Source organism: Muscardinus avellanarius (assembly GCF_963383645.1).
Source record: "Muscardinus avellanarius genome assembly, chromosome: 3".
Lineage (NCBI taxonomy): Eukaryota > Metazoa > Chordata > Mammalia > Rodentia > Gliridae > Muscardinus > Muscardinus avellanarius.
The window spans coordinates 65,278,805-65,291,222 of NC_137788.1; the positions used below are offsets into that span (position 1 = coordinate 65,278,805).

Sequence of the window (12,418 nt, forward strand, 5' to 3'; positions counted from 1 at the left end):
TTCTTAACATTTTATAAGAAGAACTCTGTCTTATACATTTCTTCTTGGCCATGGTACTTTGTACATAGTACAAAAGGTTAATATTAATGGTTGAATGGAAAAACGTAACTCTCCCATCCTCCCTTCCTAGATGTAGGCTTCAGTAGACTAATAATAACTTTTAAGGACTTTAAAGAAATGTAGACATTAAAAGTATACACAAGTTTTTCAAAGCAGAGATGGATTTTTATAATATTAAAATTTGAGAGCAAATTTTATCTTGAAATTAAGAACTGTCTCTCCTTTGGCAGGGGAGACTAGTGAGAGAGCTGGGACAGCGGAAGGAGCGACCGTCACAGGCTGCTCTGTGGGAGCCAGAAGCCTGGCAGGCACAACCTGGCATTCTCCAGGATGAAACATGGTTCTTCCACTGTCCTCCTACAAGTGAGAAAAGCTTGACCTCCTCAAAGGACAGGGCTGTCCAATTCACCCAGGAACTCCAGGAATCACAAAGAAGCTCGGTTGCAGAGAACTAAAAGTGAAATCTCCAATGTCTTAGACAACTTTTACATTTTTACCCAAGTCTAAATTTAAATTACCTGGATACAGTTGGAAATATTTAGTAATTCTGGAACCACTCTGCTTGAATTCAAAGCCCCAAATTCCCCTCATTATCTGTAAAACACTTGGCAACTTACTTACCCTCTTCAAGATACATTTTTTTTTTCATCTGTAGAAAAGAGATGATGATACTAGAACCTAATTCTTGGGAAGGAGGGCTGTTAAAGGATGTATTGAGTTAATATATGCATTTTGAGTTGTGAATTACCATCAAAAACATAGTAAGCTCTTACTAATGTAAGCTCTGGATAGATAATTGAATATGTGGTTCAAACAAATAGGATTGCTACTGTTAACCTCTAAAAGCCACAAATACCCTTGAAAACCTTCAGACATGTATTGTGTTTTATTTGATTCTTGTGATAGAATTATCATAGGAAGGAAATTACAGAAAATAGGAAACTGGCTATGTAAGAATTATCAAGTAATTTTAAAAATGCAATAGAAGGAAAAGAACATGCTGGAAATACATGGATGATTGTGTGAAGAGAGAAAAGGAAAATATTGAATCCTTTTGCATTATCCCAGTAGTATTTCCTGAGCTTTGGCAGTAGGCAATGGCCTAAATCAGCTTCCATGCAAGGGCACAAGGGCAAGTGAACTCAGCACCCATACTTACACCCATCCTCCACCCCAGGGAGACCTGCCATTTTGTCCTTCACCTCAGCACTGCCTCCTTCCCAGAGCTTACTCTTATCCCTTTCCTTTTCTTCCTTGGAAGCATGTTTCCCAGATTTCTCAGATAAATTCTTGGCAACCTCTTGGGTTCCTTTCCCCATTTCTTCTTCCAGAACATTCTCACAGCTTCCTTGGCATGGCAGTGGCTTGGTCTCCATGCCTGTTTTGGTTATTTCTTGCTCTTCAATCTCAACTTCTAAGGATTCCTCGATTGGAAGATGCGATTTGTCTAGCTCATCATTTTCACTCAGCTCCTGAGAGGATGCACTTCTGGTACTTTGGCTGACACTGTTTTCAGCCTGGGATTCCATGTCACTGTCTGAAGAATCATCTTTACTGTCACTGGAATACGGGTGACTTCGAGATGAGGTTGATGAAGGGGTTTTAATATCTGCAAAAGACAAAAATGTTGATATCATAGCTGTTCCAAAAGTAATTGCTTTAATCGCAGGGACTATGTAAGTAATTAATCATAATGAAGTTTTAAAAAATATAGTTCAGTAGATTTGATTTTCTTTTCCAATATATTCCACATATTTGTCATGCTAAAGAAAAATCTATCTAATCTATGAATTATAAAAATTTTTAAATAAGCAATCACATTAAAATAAAAACCAAGCCCATTGTTTTGATTTGCTTTTTGGAAGTCGTTTTAACTAGAAAACCTTTTTATAAATATTGAGTTTGTTATAGAAAAAAATGACCCTTTGATTTCACAACAAAAGCATTATTTATTTGTCCTCTTGCATAATCAAATTATTCTATGTGCATGAAACATTTTTTTACCTAGTATACCCTGGTATCTGGATATGGTTAAGTGCTATGCATTCGCACAGTATATAGACATTTAATAAATAATTTTAGGTGATACCTCTAAGTGTGCATGCGTGTATACAGAGATATTGCCTTACTTCCAGTTCCCCAGAAGGAAAGCACAAAGATCAAGAATCACACACGAATGCTATATTGAGAATGTATTCCTGGAGAAACACTTAAGGGAGTAGAAGAACCCAGGGAAAAAAAGAGGCCTAATCAATCAAAGAGCTATTTCAAGCAAGGACTCCACCTCAGCTGGATCCCACAAGGAACTCTGAAGTATAAATTATACTAGAAGGATATAATTAAGATAGAGCTGGGGCTTCAGACCTTGGACTGGGGCTTCAGACCTTGGACCACAAAGATACTGGCTAAGGGCCACCGTAGGGGGATATAAAATCCCTGGCACTTCCAGGCACTTGTGCCTGAGGGTGAAGCAACTCCAGAAGCCCAGGGCAGCTCTCTGAAGAAAGCAGAAGATGCAAAAGCTGGGAGACAGGCACCCAGAGCCAGCAAAGAGATGTGAGCCTCACACTGAAGTTACGATACCGTGTGCCGTCTAGAAACTTCAAGTCGTTGAGAGTGGTTTGTGTGCTATACAAGAACCTTTAAAAATCTTCAAAACTGTAATATACACACTGAATCTCTACAAGGAACCTACACAGTGTAAAATTATGCAACCGGGGGTCAGAGAAATACAAACTTATTTTTGATAATTTAATCAATGCATCTGCGTTTATAATTGTTTTTATAGAACATAATTTTCAAATGAAAGAGACTACACTTGAATGCTGCCTAGCTTTCCTGTTTTCTCTTCTCTGCTCCTTGCTCCTTTTTTAAATTTCTTTTATTTCTCCACAACAGCTACAGAGATCGCAGTAGCACCTAATGCAGAGTTTAAGAAAAGAAATGCCTGTCATTACCTTTATCCTCTTCCCTTTGTCCCTCCAGCCCTGTTGGTTCTCTATGACAGGTCTTAGCATTTTAAGTATAGTCTCAGGGACAGATCAGAGTTTCTGCCAAGACTTGAGAGATGCTACACAGCAGTTAAAAAAAAAAAAAAAAAAAACTAGAAAAAAGCCTTTTAGCAACAGAACCCCTTAAGCACAATTCCATTTGTTCCTATCTCCCAGTAGCTTCACAAGTACCAGATGACCACTATCCTTCAAAGAAATCACATACTTTAGCCACTCTTCTTTATTTTCTATTTTATAAAATCTAGATATGTGGGGAAGGAACATGGCAGATCAAGGAGAGTTGTTCACCATATTATTTATATTAGTTGAAAAACTAAAAACTATGGGGTACATTTCTCTCCCTCTTGGAAGCATTCTACTGTATGTGTGTGTGTGTGTATATATATATATATATATATATATATATATATATATATTTTTTTTTTTTTTTTTTTTTTTTTTTTTGCAGGTCTAAAGATGGAGGATGGAACCCAGGGGCATTCGACCTCTGAGCTACACCTTCTGCCCTATTTTTTATTCTTTATTTTGAAACAGGGTTCACTGAGTTGCAAAGGGCCTCACTAAGTAGCTAAGGCTGTCCACGAACCGCAGCCCTCCTGTCTCAGCCTGCCGAATCCTGGGATAAAACGTGCGTTACCATGCCCGGCTTATGTTTTTTTTTTTTTTTTTAAAGAAGAAAAAAACACTTTTTTTTTGGTGGTTTTATCCATGACTTGCATAGTTAGGTAGGAAAGAATGTTACACATGTTCTGAGTGTCCAAAAATATATCTACCAACTGAATATCAGCTTGATGACTCCCACTTTTTGGCTCTGAGAATTGTTCACATATTAAAAAATGAACACTTCTTTCTTTTCTGCCTTCTATTAATTGCATTATTTTATTTCACAAGGCTGACGATTGTATTATTTTATTTTGCAAGGCACTCTGGCTCAATTTTGAGTCAGTCCTTCAGCAAAGAAAGATCAAGAGAATGAATGGCCTCCAAGTGGCGAGGGCAGCTGACCTCCCATATAAACTCATTTCAGTTTTCAAATTCCTCTCTAACCTCATGGTATAATTTAGTTTCAGTCTCATTTCTTGCTCTCATTTTCTAGACAGACACTGGGGTAAGATTTAGCTTACAAAAAAAAAAAGCTCAAAAAGCTTCAAGGCTATGGAATAGGAATTTCAAAATGATTTCCATTTATTCTTTTAGAAATGAAACAAATTTTATATATGAAAAATTTTATACAAAGGAACTTTGGGGACACATATGTAAAATATTTTTTCATTAAGAGAAAAAAACAATTTGGGAGGCATGTTGGTAAATAATTCTAACTCAAACCAATTCCACTTGTCCCTCCTGTGTTCCCTCCTATCACTAATGCAGAAAGAACCTTCTCCTGGTCTTTGGGGGAAAGAAGACATCTGCACTCAGTGCCTGATGCCTTGGCCAAAGCCAGTAAGTTTTGTCTTGCTGTTCCTTCGTGTCCACCACATCCAATCAGACCCCAAGTCCTTCTTCCTGTTTATGTCATTAATAGGTATTTGCTAATAACTTTCTTCCTTTTTGCCTTTCTTTCTTGCATAACTACAACTAAAGTCATTTCACAAAACATGGAACTGAAGACCTGCTTTCACATGCTCCAGATGGACAGGAAATCATTATTTCTTCCTTTGGGTGATCCCCATAGATCAACTGCACTTGTTCATTAAGTAGTTTGTCTATTCTCCTATCAGGGACTGGAAATAACTCAGAAGCGGTTGCTGTATTCTTACTGCAATTAGTAGCCAAATTGTTTTAAATCAATGATAAGTGCTGACCTTTGTTTCAGTCATTTCATCACCTGCTAAAAGAACTCATCATTTAAATTCACTACTTCCTCAGTTAATACACTGATTATAACTTCTTTGTTTTGGGGATTTTAGCTGGAAGTCCATATGGATATCTCAGTTCAACTAAACAAAGTCAAATGGGTAAGTTCAATAAAAAATTTATATCATCCCAGTGACATACTATTGATTTCAACACAAAAAACTGAATAGTATTCTCTTGAACTTTAATACCAATCAAATCTACAGCAAATTTTGTATTAAATAATGTTATTTTCTTCAAATTTGCCATGACACATGACATGGATTTGTATATCCCATTACTACTTTTATGAATAGTTCTGATTTGATTATACCCATGAGTTTGTGAAAACCTGCTTGTATTTTATATCAGGTACTGGGGGTCAGTCAAAATCTTCATGTGAAGCAATACTTAATTGGACAAATACTTTATACTCAATATTGTGGAATGAATAAGCATAAATGGAAATTATAGTAGAAATCATTAAATTCCAGGAAAGAACAGTAACTAGTTATCTGTCATGAGAACATATGCTCCCATACAGATAATTGTCATGAGTTAAAATGCTTCAATTTATCGATGGCAAACATATACATTATTTCATAACCTTACATATCTACAGGTGAATGTAGATAGAGCTGGAGAAAAAGAAAACAAAAGCATAAAGTTGCCTCTAATTTTCTTGAATTTACCTTTAATTGTACTTTATAAATATCAAGATAATGAAATCATGTGTCATATTGTGCTTCATTTTAGCCACTCGGCCCTTCATTCACAAGAATTTCCTGAGTATGTAGGTAGTGGTGTTGCTATGCATAAGGCAGGTTCAGAACTGCAAAGGAAGAACTCGTGTATGAGCATTCTACGTAAGCTAAGGGATCCATTCATGTATTTACCTAAAGCTGTAACTCCCTACTTCAATAATTTAAATGTAACTATGGATTAAGGAATTCTTACCATTAAGGAAAATGACTTCTAACAGACTAAAAAATGGCACAAATGAAATCATCATCTTTCCTACTAGAAAAAAATTGCCTTAGATTTGCTTTCTTCAAATTCTGGAAAGAAATTTTTCTGTGTCTGCCTCTCCTTTCCTTCCTTCTCATAAGGAGCTATTCAGTCTTTACCTTATAGTCAGAGACACTATCATTCCAACTGTCCATAAAAGTATAAAAGTATATTCCCAGCGACATGATGCTTTCCCCCGCAATCTTATAACATTCATCTATGACAATGTATTTTCAACTGGTAAATTAGTGCCTAGGGTTGACAACACAGATGCAGAGAAAGGAAGCTGTCTTTCTTTTTAAATGATAGGAAGTCTCACACATCATTCCTAAACCAGAGTCCACTCTGAGTCACTTTCGGTCCACGGCACTCCATCACTCACCGGTGGCTCCACGCAGTGTATTCATCAAGGCGGGCCAGCACGATTGTTAGCTGGCAGTTTAAATGGGGCCGACTTGTCACAAGAGTGACAGCCTGGGCAATTGTTTGCCCTCTGGGAACAGGTGCAGGCAGGTTCAAATGAAACACATCCAAATACTAACAGCAAGATTCTTAATCATGTCAATAAAAAGGATGTACTGGTGTCTAGGATTCAGTGGTCACAATATGCCTCTTACGCTTTTAAAGATGAAACGCTGTCCTTCTTTGCAGCAGTGTTTCCAGGAATTTATCATGTCATTATCGTTTTTAATACATGCTACTTATTTGCTAGATAAAATTCTCTAGTTCTGATGTTTCACATGCTAAAAGGCATGATTTTGAATAACACGAGGGCAGATTATGAAAGGGATAGAACATAAGAGATCCCTGCGGTAGAAGACACAAATTACAATAAGATTTTATTTCAGAATAATGGCAGTGCTTTAATGTAAAGGCCCAGGATGGGAAAGGGCTCTTTAAAAGCTTGATAACATCATTATTGAAATGACAAAAGAAATAGCTGACTAGTTGAATTTTGGGCTCTTCAATTTTCCAACATTTGTGAACTAGCTTATATTTTTATAGCTTTCATTGCATACCTATTTAAATGATCTATATTCTGTATATGATGCTACTAATGGTATACATTTCTTCAATGAAAATTCCAATAATAACCACCAGGCAGAAATATAACTAGGTATCATAGTGCTAACCAAAGCACCTTAAAATCTTTGTTGTTAACAATCTAGTCATTTTTTAATTACAATTTTTTTTAGAAAATCAAGAAAATCAGTCCTATGAGGAGTAACACACAGTATAATTGGAAGGCTTTTTTTTTTTTTTTTTTTTTTGGTGGTACTGGAGTTCCTGGAAACCCTTCTACCTCCGGGCTACACTCCCAGACCTACTTTTACATTTTTTTTTTTTTGAAACAAGGTCTCCTAAGCCAGCGCGCGCGGCTGGCTTCGAACCTGCGGGATCCTCCTGTCTCTGCCTCCCAATCGCGGGGATTACAAGCGTGCACCACCACGCCCGGGTAGAAAACCCATTTTTATTTTCTCTTAGAAACAAAAACAGCTGGGCATAGTGGTACACACTTGTAATCCCAGTACTTGGGAGGCTGAGACAGGAGGATCGCAGGATTGCAACCAACCTCAGCTACTTAGTGAGTCCCTCTACAACTTAGTGAGACCTTGTTTCAAAAATAAAGAATAAAAAACAGGTCTGGGGATGTAGCTCAGAGGTAGAATGCCCCTGGGTTCCATCCCCAGTACTACCAAAAAAGAAAAAAATATATATAAATACATATATATATATATATATATATATATATATATATATATATATGCTAGATGATAAGCTTGAGCCTCTGGAATGTATATCATTGAGACAAAATTATTTTATTGGGAAGATTTACTTTTATTTTAGGTAAGTGGATATTTTCTGATTTTTTTGGGGGGGGGCAGGTCTGGGAATGGAACCCAGGGGCATTTGACCTCGGACCTATACCCTCTGCCCTATTTTCTATTCTTTATTTTGAAACAGGGTCTCACTGAGTTACAAAGGGCCTCTTCTAAGTAGCTGAGGCTTTCTGTGATGGTGATCCTCCTGTCTCAGCCTCCCAAGTGCTGGGATTACAAGCGTGTGCCACCACGCCTGGCTTATTTTCTGATTTTTAAGATATGTTATAATTTCTCCAAATTGCAAGCTCTGAGATTGGGTAATATTAGCATCTTGGTTCTACTACATTTTGGCTATGTGGCTTTGGGTATTATTTAATTTCACCATTATTTTTCTCACCATGGTGATAAAAAGAATAAGTGAGTGCCTATTCAAATTATTTGAGATAATATTATTCATGAAAAAGTTTAGCAAAAGCTTAGTACAAAGTAAGTCCTAATAAACAGTAGCTATTATGTGAACTATGGCATTATCAATTACAGGGTACCTTTCTAAACATAAGATTCCAATTAGTCATATGCAAGCAGTATTCAGTGCTAAAGTTTACTTATCAATATCAGTGATTCAATAATTCCAAGTCTAAATGATTAAAGCTCTCCCCAAAGGAAATATAAACACTGCCTATATCTTTCTATTTGTACATAAAAAATTGTGCTGTCTTGGAAATATTCCATTTGATCCCCTCAAAGTAGTGATTATATGGTATAAAAATAATCCCAGAAAATTGATATCCAAAGAATATACAGAATCAACAATTTGAAAACCCCCCACTATTACTATAGAAAAAAGAAATTAAGAGTTTTCAAGTTTTGAACCAGTTATATTTAAATGAGAATACATTTTTAATCCTTTCCTAGATTCAAGTTACCAATAATTTCTTCAAAATTATTAACTCAGGTAATAACACTTTTCCATTGAGCTCTTTCTATTTCTCTTTGTAATATAGGAATATAAAATTAATTACAATATTTACACTCAAATGGAGAAGAAAGATTATATTTTAGGCATGTCTAAGCAAAGAAAAATAAAATATTGGTAGTAAGAAAAAATTTTAAAGGCCTGATTTAAGGCATTAAAAATAGTTAATGTTGCCAGGCATGGTGGCACACATTTGTAATCTCAGCATTTGGGAGGCTGAGACAGGAGGATTGCTGTTCATGGACAGCTTCAGCTACTTATTGAGGCCCTTTACAACTCAGTGAGACTCTGTTTCAATATAAAGAATAAAATATAAGGCTGGGGATGTCTCTCGGAGGTAGAATGCCTCTGGTTTCAATCCCCAGTACCACACACACAAAATATAGTTTAAAGTAGTTTTTTTCAACTATATTAAAAATGAATGCAAATCTTGTTTTCAAATTTACCGATAGCTAACTTCATTCTAATTTTTTTTAAGTGTGCTTTACTTTTTATCTTGGTTATAGAGAAGCCCAGGATTATTATTATTATTTTTTAGTTAAAACATAGTCACGGCCACATGTTTTAGTTCCTAGCAAGTGAATTTCTTTCATTCTAAATTAAATTGCTTGAATTTTTATTTTATTATTATTATTATTAATTATTATTATTATAATAATACTGGGAATTGAACCCAAGACCTTTCTAACACTGAACTACACTTCCAGCCCTTTTATATTTTTAGACAGGGTTTCACTAAGTTACTCTGCACTGGCCTCAAACCTGTGATCTTCTTGTCTCAGCCTCCCAAGTACTAGGATTTTAGACATGTACCAGTGTGCCTGGCTCAAATTCTTTTTGGAAGAATTTGAGAATAGTGAGACTACAAACCAAATATTTGTTCTTCAGTTACTCAATTACCTCATATATCATCTTAATACTTCCTGAATTTAATATTTTGGGATACTATACAGGAAAAATTTCAAGAGGTGAAAAGAATGAAGAAATGGACAACAACTCAGTCATCATAATGTGATCTTGTTCTCTAGTCAGATACAAAATACAAAGGGCATATACATAGTCAAATGTGCTAGCCTATGCATGTGTGTAATCCCATAACATAAGAGGTAGACAGAGGAGGATCACAGGTTCAAGACCAGCTTCTGCAATTTAGCAAGGCCCTCAGCAACTTAGTGAGACACTGTTTCAAAATTAAAATAAAATAAAATAAAATAAATGGGCTAGGTTCAATCCTCAGACTCTGTCTCTGTCTCTCTCTGTCTCTGTCTCTCTCTCTCTCACACACACACACACACACACACACACACACACACACACACAGGCATGCAGGCAGGCAGGCATATAAGTACTTAAACAGAAAAGAGGCTTATCATTATTGCTGGCAAGTTCCCAAGAGGATCCAAGAGAGATATTCATTAATTAAAAGTCACAGAACCTTGGCCAACTTTCTTATAGGACAGAGCAGAAAATGGATTTCAGTTTGCACTAGACAAATTTAGGTAAATTAAAATATTTTTTAAAACTCCTAAAAGTGTATTATTCCTCAGAAAACAAGGGTTTCTTTCTCTTCCTGATAATTCTGTATTGTCTCTGTGAACATTTATACACATTCTAGGCTAAAAACTTATAAAGAAGCCACAAACTCTTCCATGAAACTAATATGCCAGTATCATATGCTTAAGGTAAGATAAAAAAAAGAGAAGGAAAAAACCCTAAAATACAAATGTTCAACTTTTTCTTTAGTAAGTAGGAGAACTTTTCTATTGTCCTAAGCCACAAAGTGGTGTGTGTGTGTGTGTGTGTGTGTGTGTGTGTGTGTGTGTGTGTATCCAGGGGGAATACTTTGAGATAAAAAATATAATAACTTTCTAACTAAACAGAAGATATGTCACTACAAGCTCTACCTGACACTCTGCTGAAAAATCCCAGCAAACTAAAAAGAAAAAAAAAAAAGGATTAAGGAGTGATTCTGTAATTTGGATATGTATGGAGGGCTGATTGGCCAGCATCCTGTGGTTAGGTAACCATGTCTAAACACCCGCTTAAAAGATTATCTTATTAAGTATAGAGGAAAGGAAAGTAATAAGAATACTGACTGAGCAGTCTATGTCATAGTTGATATGCTAAACAACTTGCCTTGTTTATCCTCTTCCGATTCACTCTCAGAGCATCCATCATCCTCATCTTTCACGTTGTCATCAGCATCTGGTGCCTTCTGTGACAAGATTTCACTCTCCTTCTCAGGACCTAAATCATCTTTTTCATCCTCTGAGGGTGACTTTGATATTCCATTCATTTGATCAGCAGCCTGTCCTTCTTCATTAGCTTTCTCATCTTGTTTCTCCTCGTCTACTTCAAAATCTTCTTCATATTCTGAAAGAAAGAAAGTCTCCACTATAAGAATGAAACTAGAATCCCTGATACTTAACCCATTTCGTGTTAATGAGAACTTTGATTTCCTTATCATCTCTTCCCTGGCTCTCTCTTTGCTGCTGCTTTTTTCACACAATTAAGAACATGGAAAACTCACAGTAAGGAATCAAAGACTGCAATCAATGACATATATGAGAGCACAAAAAGAATGAAGCCCCAAAAGACAAGGCTGAAGCCTAATAATAAGTTCATTTACAAATGGACATCATCCACTACAATGGCCAAAATGGAAAGAGAAGAACTTGATATAAAATAATAAATTAGAAGTAAATTAAAAATGAAGAGAACAGGATTATAATAATGAAAGTTAATTTGGAGACCCAGTGAGGTCATATTTCATATGAAGAATGTTCAAAATATTTGGATATCAAGTTAATGAATACTGAAGTGGAAAAATTCAATTAATCAAATCCAAAGGCCATAAGAAGAAACACCGTGAATAGCACATTCTTTGAGAACCAAATGGACATTAAAAAGAGCATTATGAAGAATTCTATACTTAGGCCAGAACTGAAATTTTACTTATTATTCATTTTTACAATAAATGAAATAATTGTATTCCAAGTATAAAAATTCTTACAAAATAGAATATTTCTGTCACAGCCATAAATTTGCTCCATTCCCTACAGAGGTACAACAAATCTGTAGCAGAAGAAGGAAATTGTCACATCAGATAAACTCCAGCTGTCCCTTGTGGTTATAATTTTTCACCTTTCATATTTAATTGTTCCCCTTTTTCTTCCACTAGAAACTAAAAATCTTGAAGTGACAACATGCCAAAGATAGAGAGCTACAGGATCTCATGCAGAACCAATTAAGGAAATAAACAATTATCCTTAAAATAAAAAATTACAAGAAAATAAGTTTTCCTAATTTTGTGAGTATTAGTTATTAGATATTCTGGCTTCTCTTCCAGTGATGGGGCCTCTTGGGTAATTTACTTGAGTGCTGTCCACTCCACTACAATAAAATAAACTTAATTTAGAAATGTATGCTCTATACATCTGAGAAGAACCAATGTGGGAAATGTAAGAGGAAAAATTGAAATCTTAAAAAAAAAACTATAACAAGGCAAAAAAGAGAATTCACAAAAATATTTTTGTAGAAGAGACCTGATACATTTAATCAAGAAATGTGAACATCAGTAAAACAATTGTAAAAGAAAAAAAATGATGAAGATTTTTGTTCATATTATATGATGCAAATAGAACATACTAATGAATATAAGTATTTTGATACAAGTTTTTCTGGCTAGCATATAGGTTCATTCC

At 35.5% G+C, this 12,418-nt stretch overlaps 1 protein-coding gene across 1 annotated transcript in view; it reads right to left on the reverse strand.

Annotated features, from left to right (window-relative positions):
* The window catches only part of ERICH3 (glutamate rich 3), a gene marked incomplete at both ends in the record, with an annotated part of 110,200 nt that overhangs the window by 19,251 nt on the left and 78,531 nt on the right, over nt 1–12,418 (reverse strand). Inside the window, 2 exon segments of the mRNA XM_080691444.1 lie at nt 1,220–1,669; nt 10,851–11,087. Of these exon segments, the coding sequence (XP_080547570.1) occupies nt 1,220–1,669; nt 10,851–11,087 (687 nt within the window).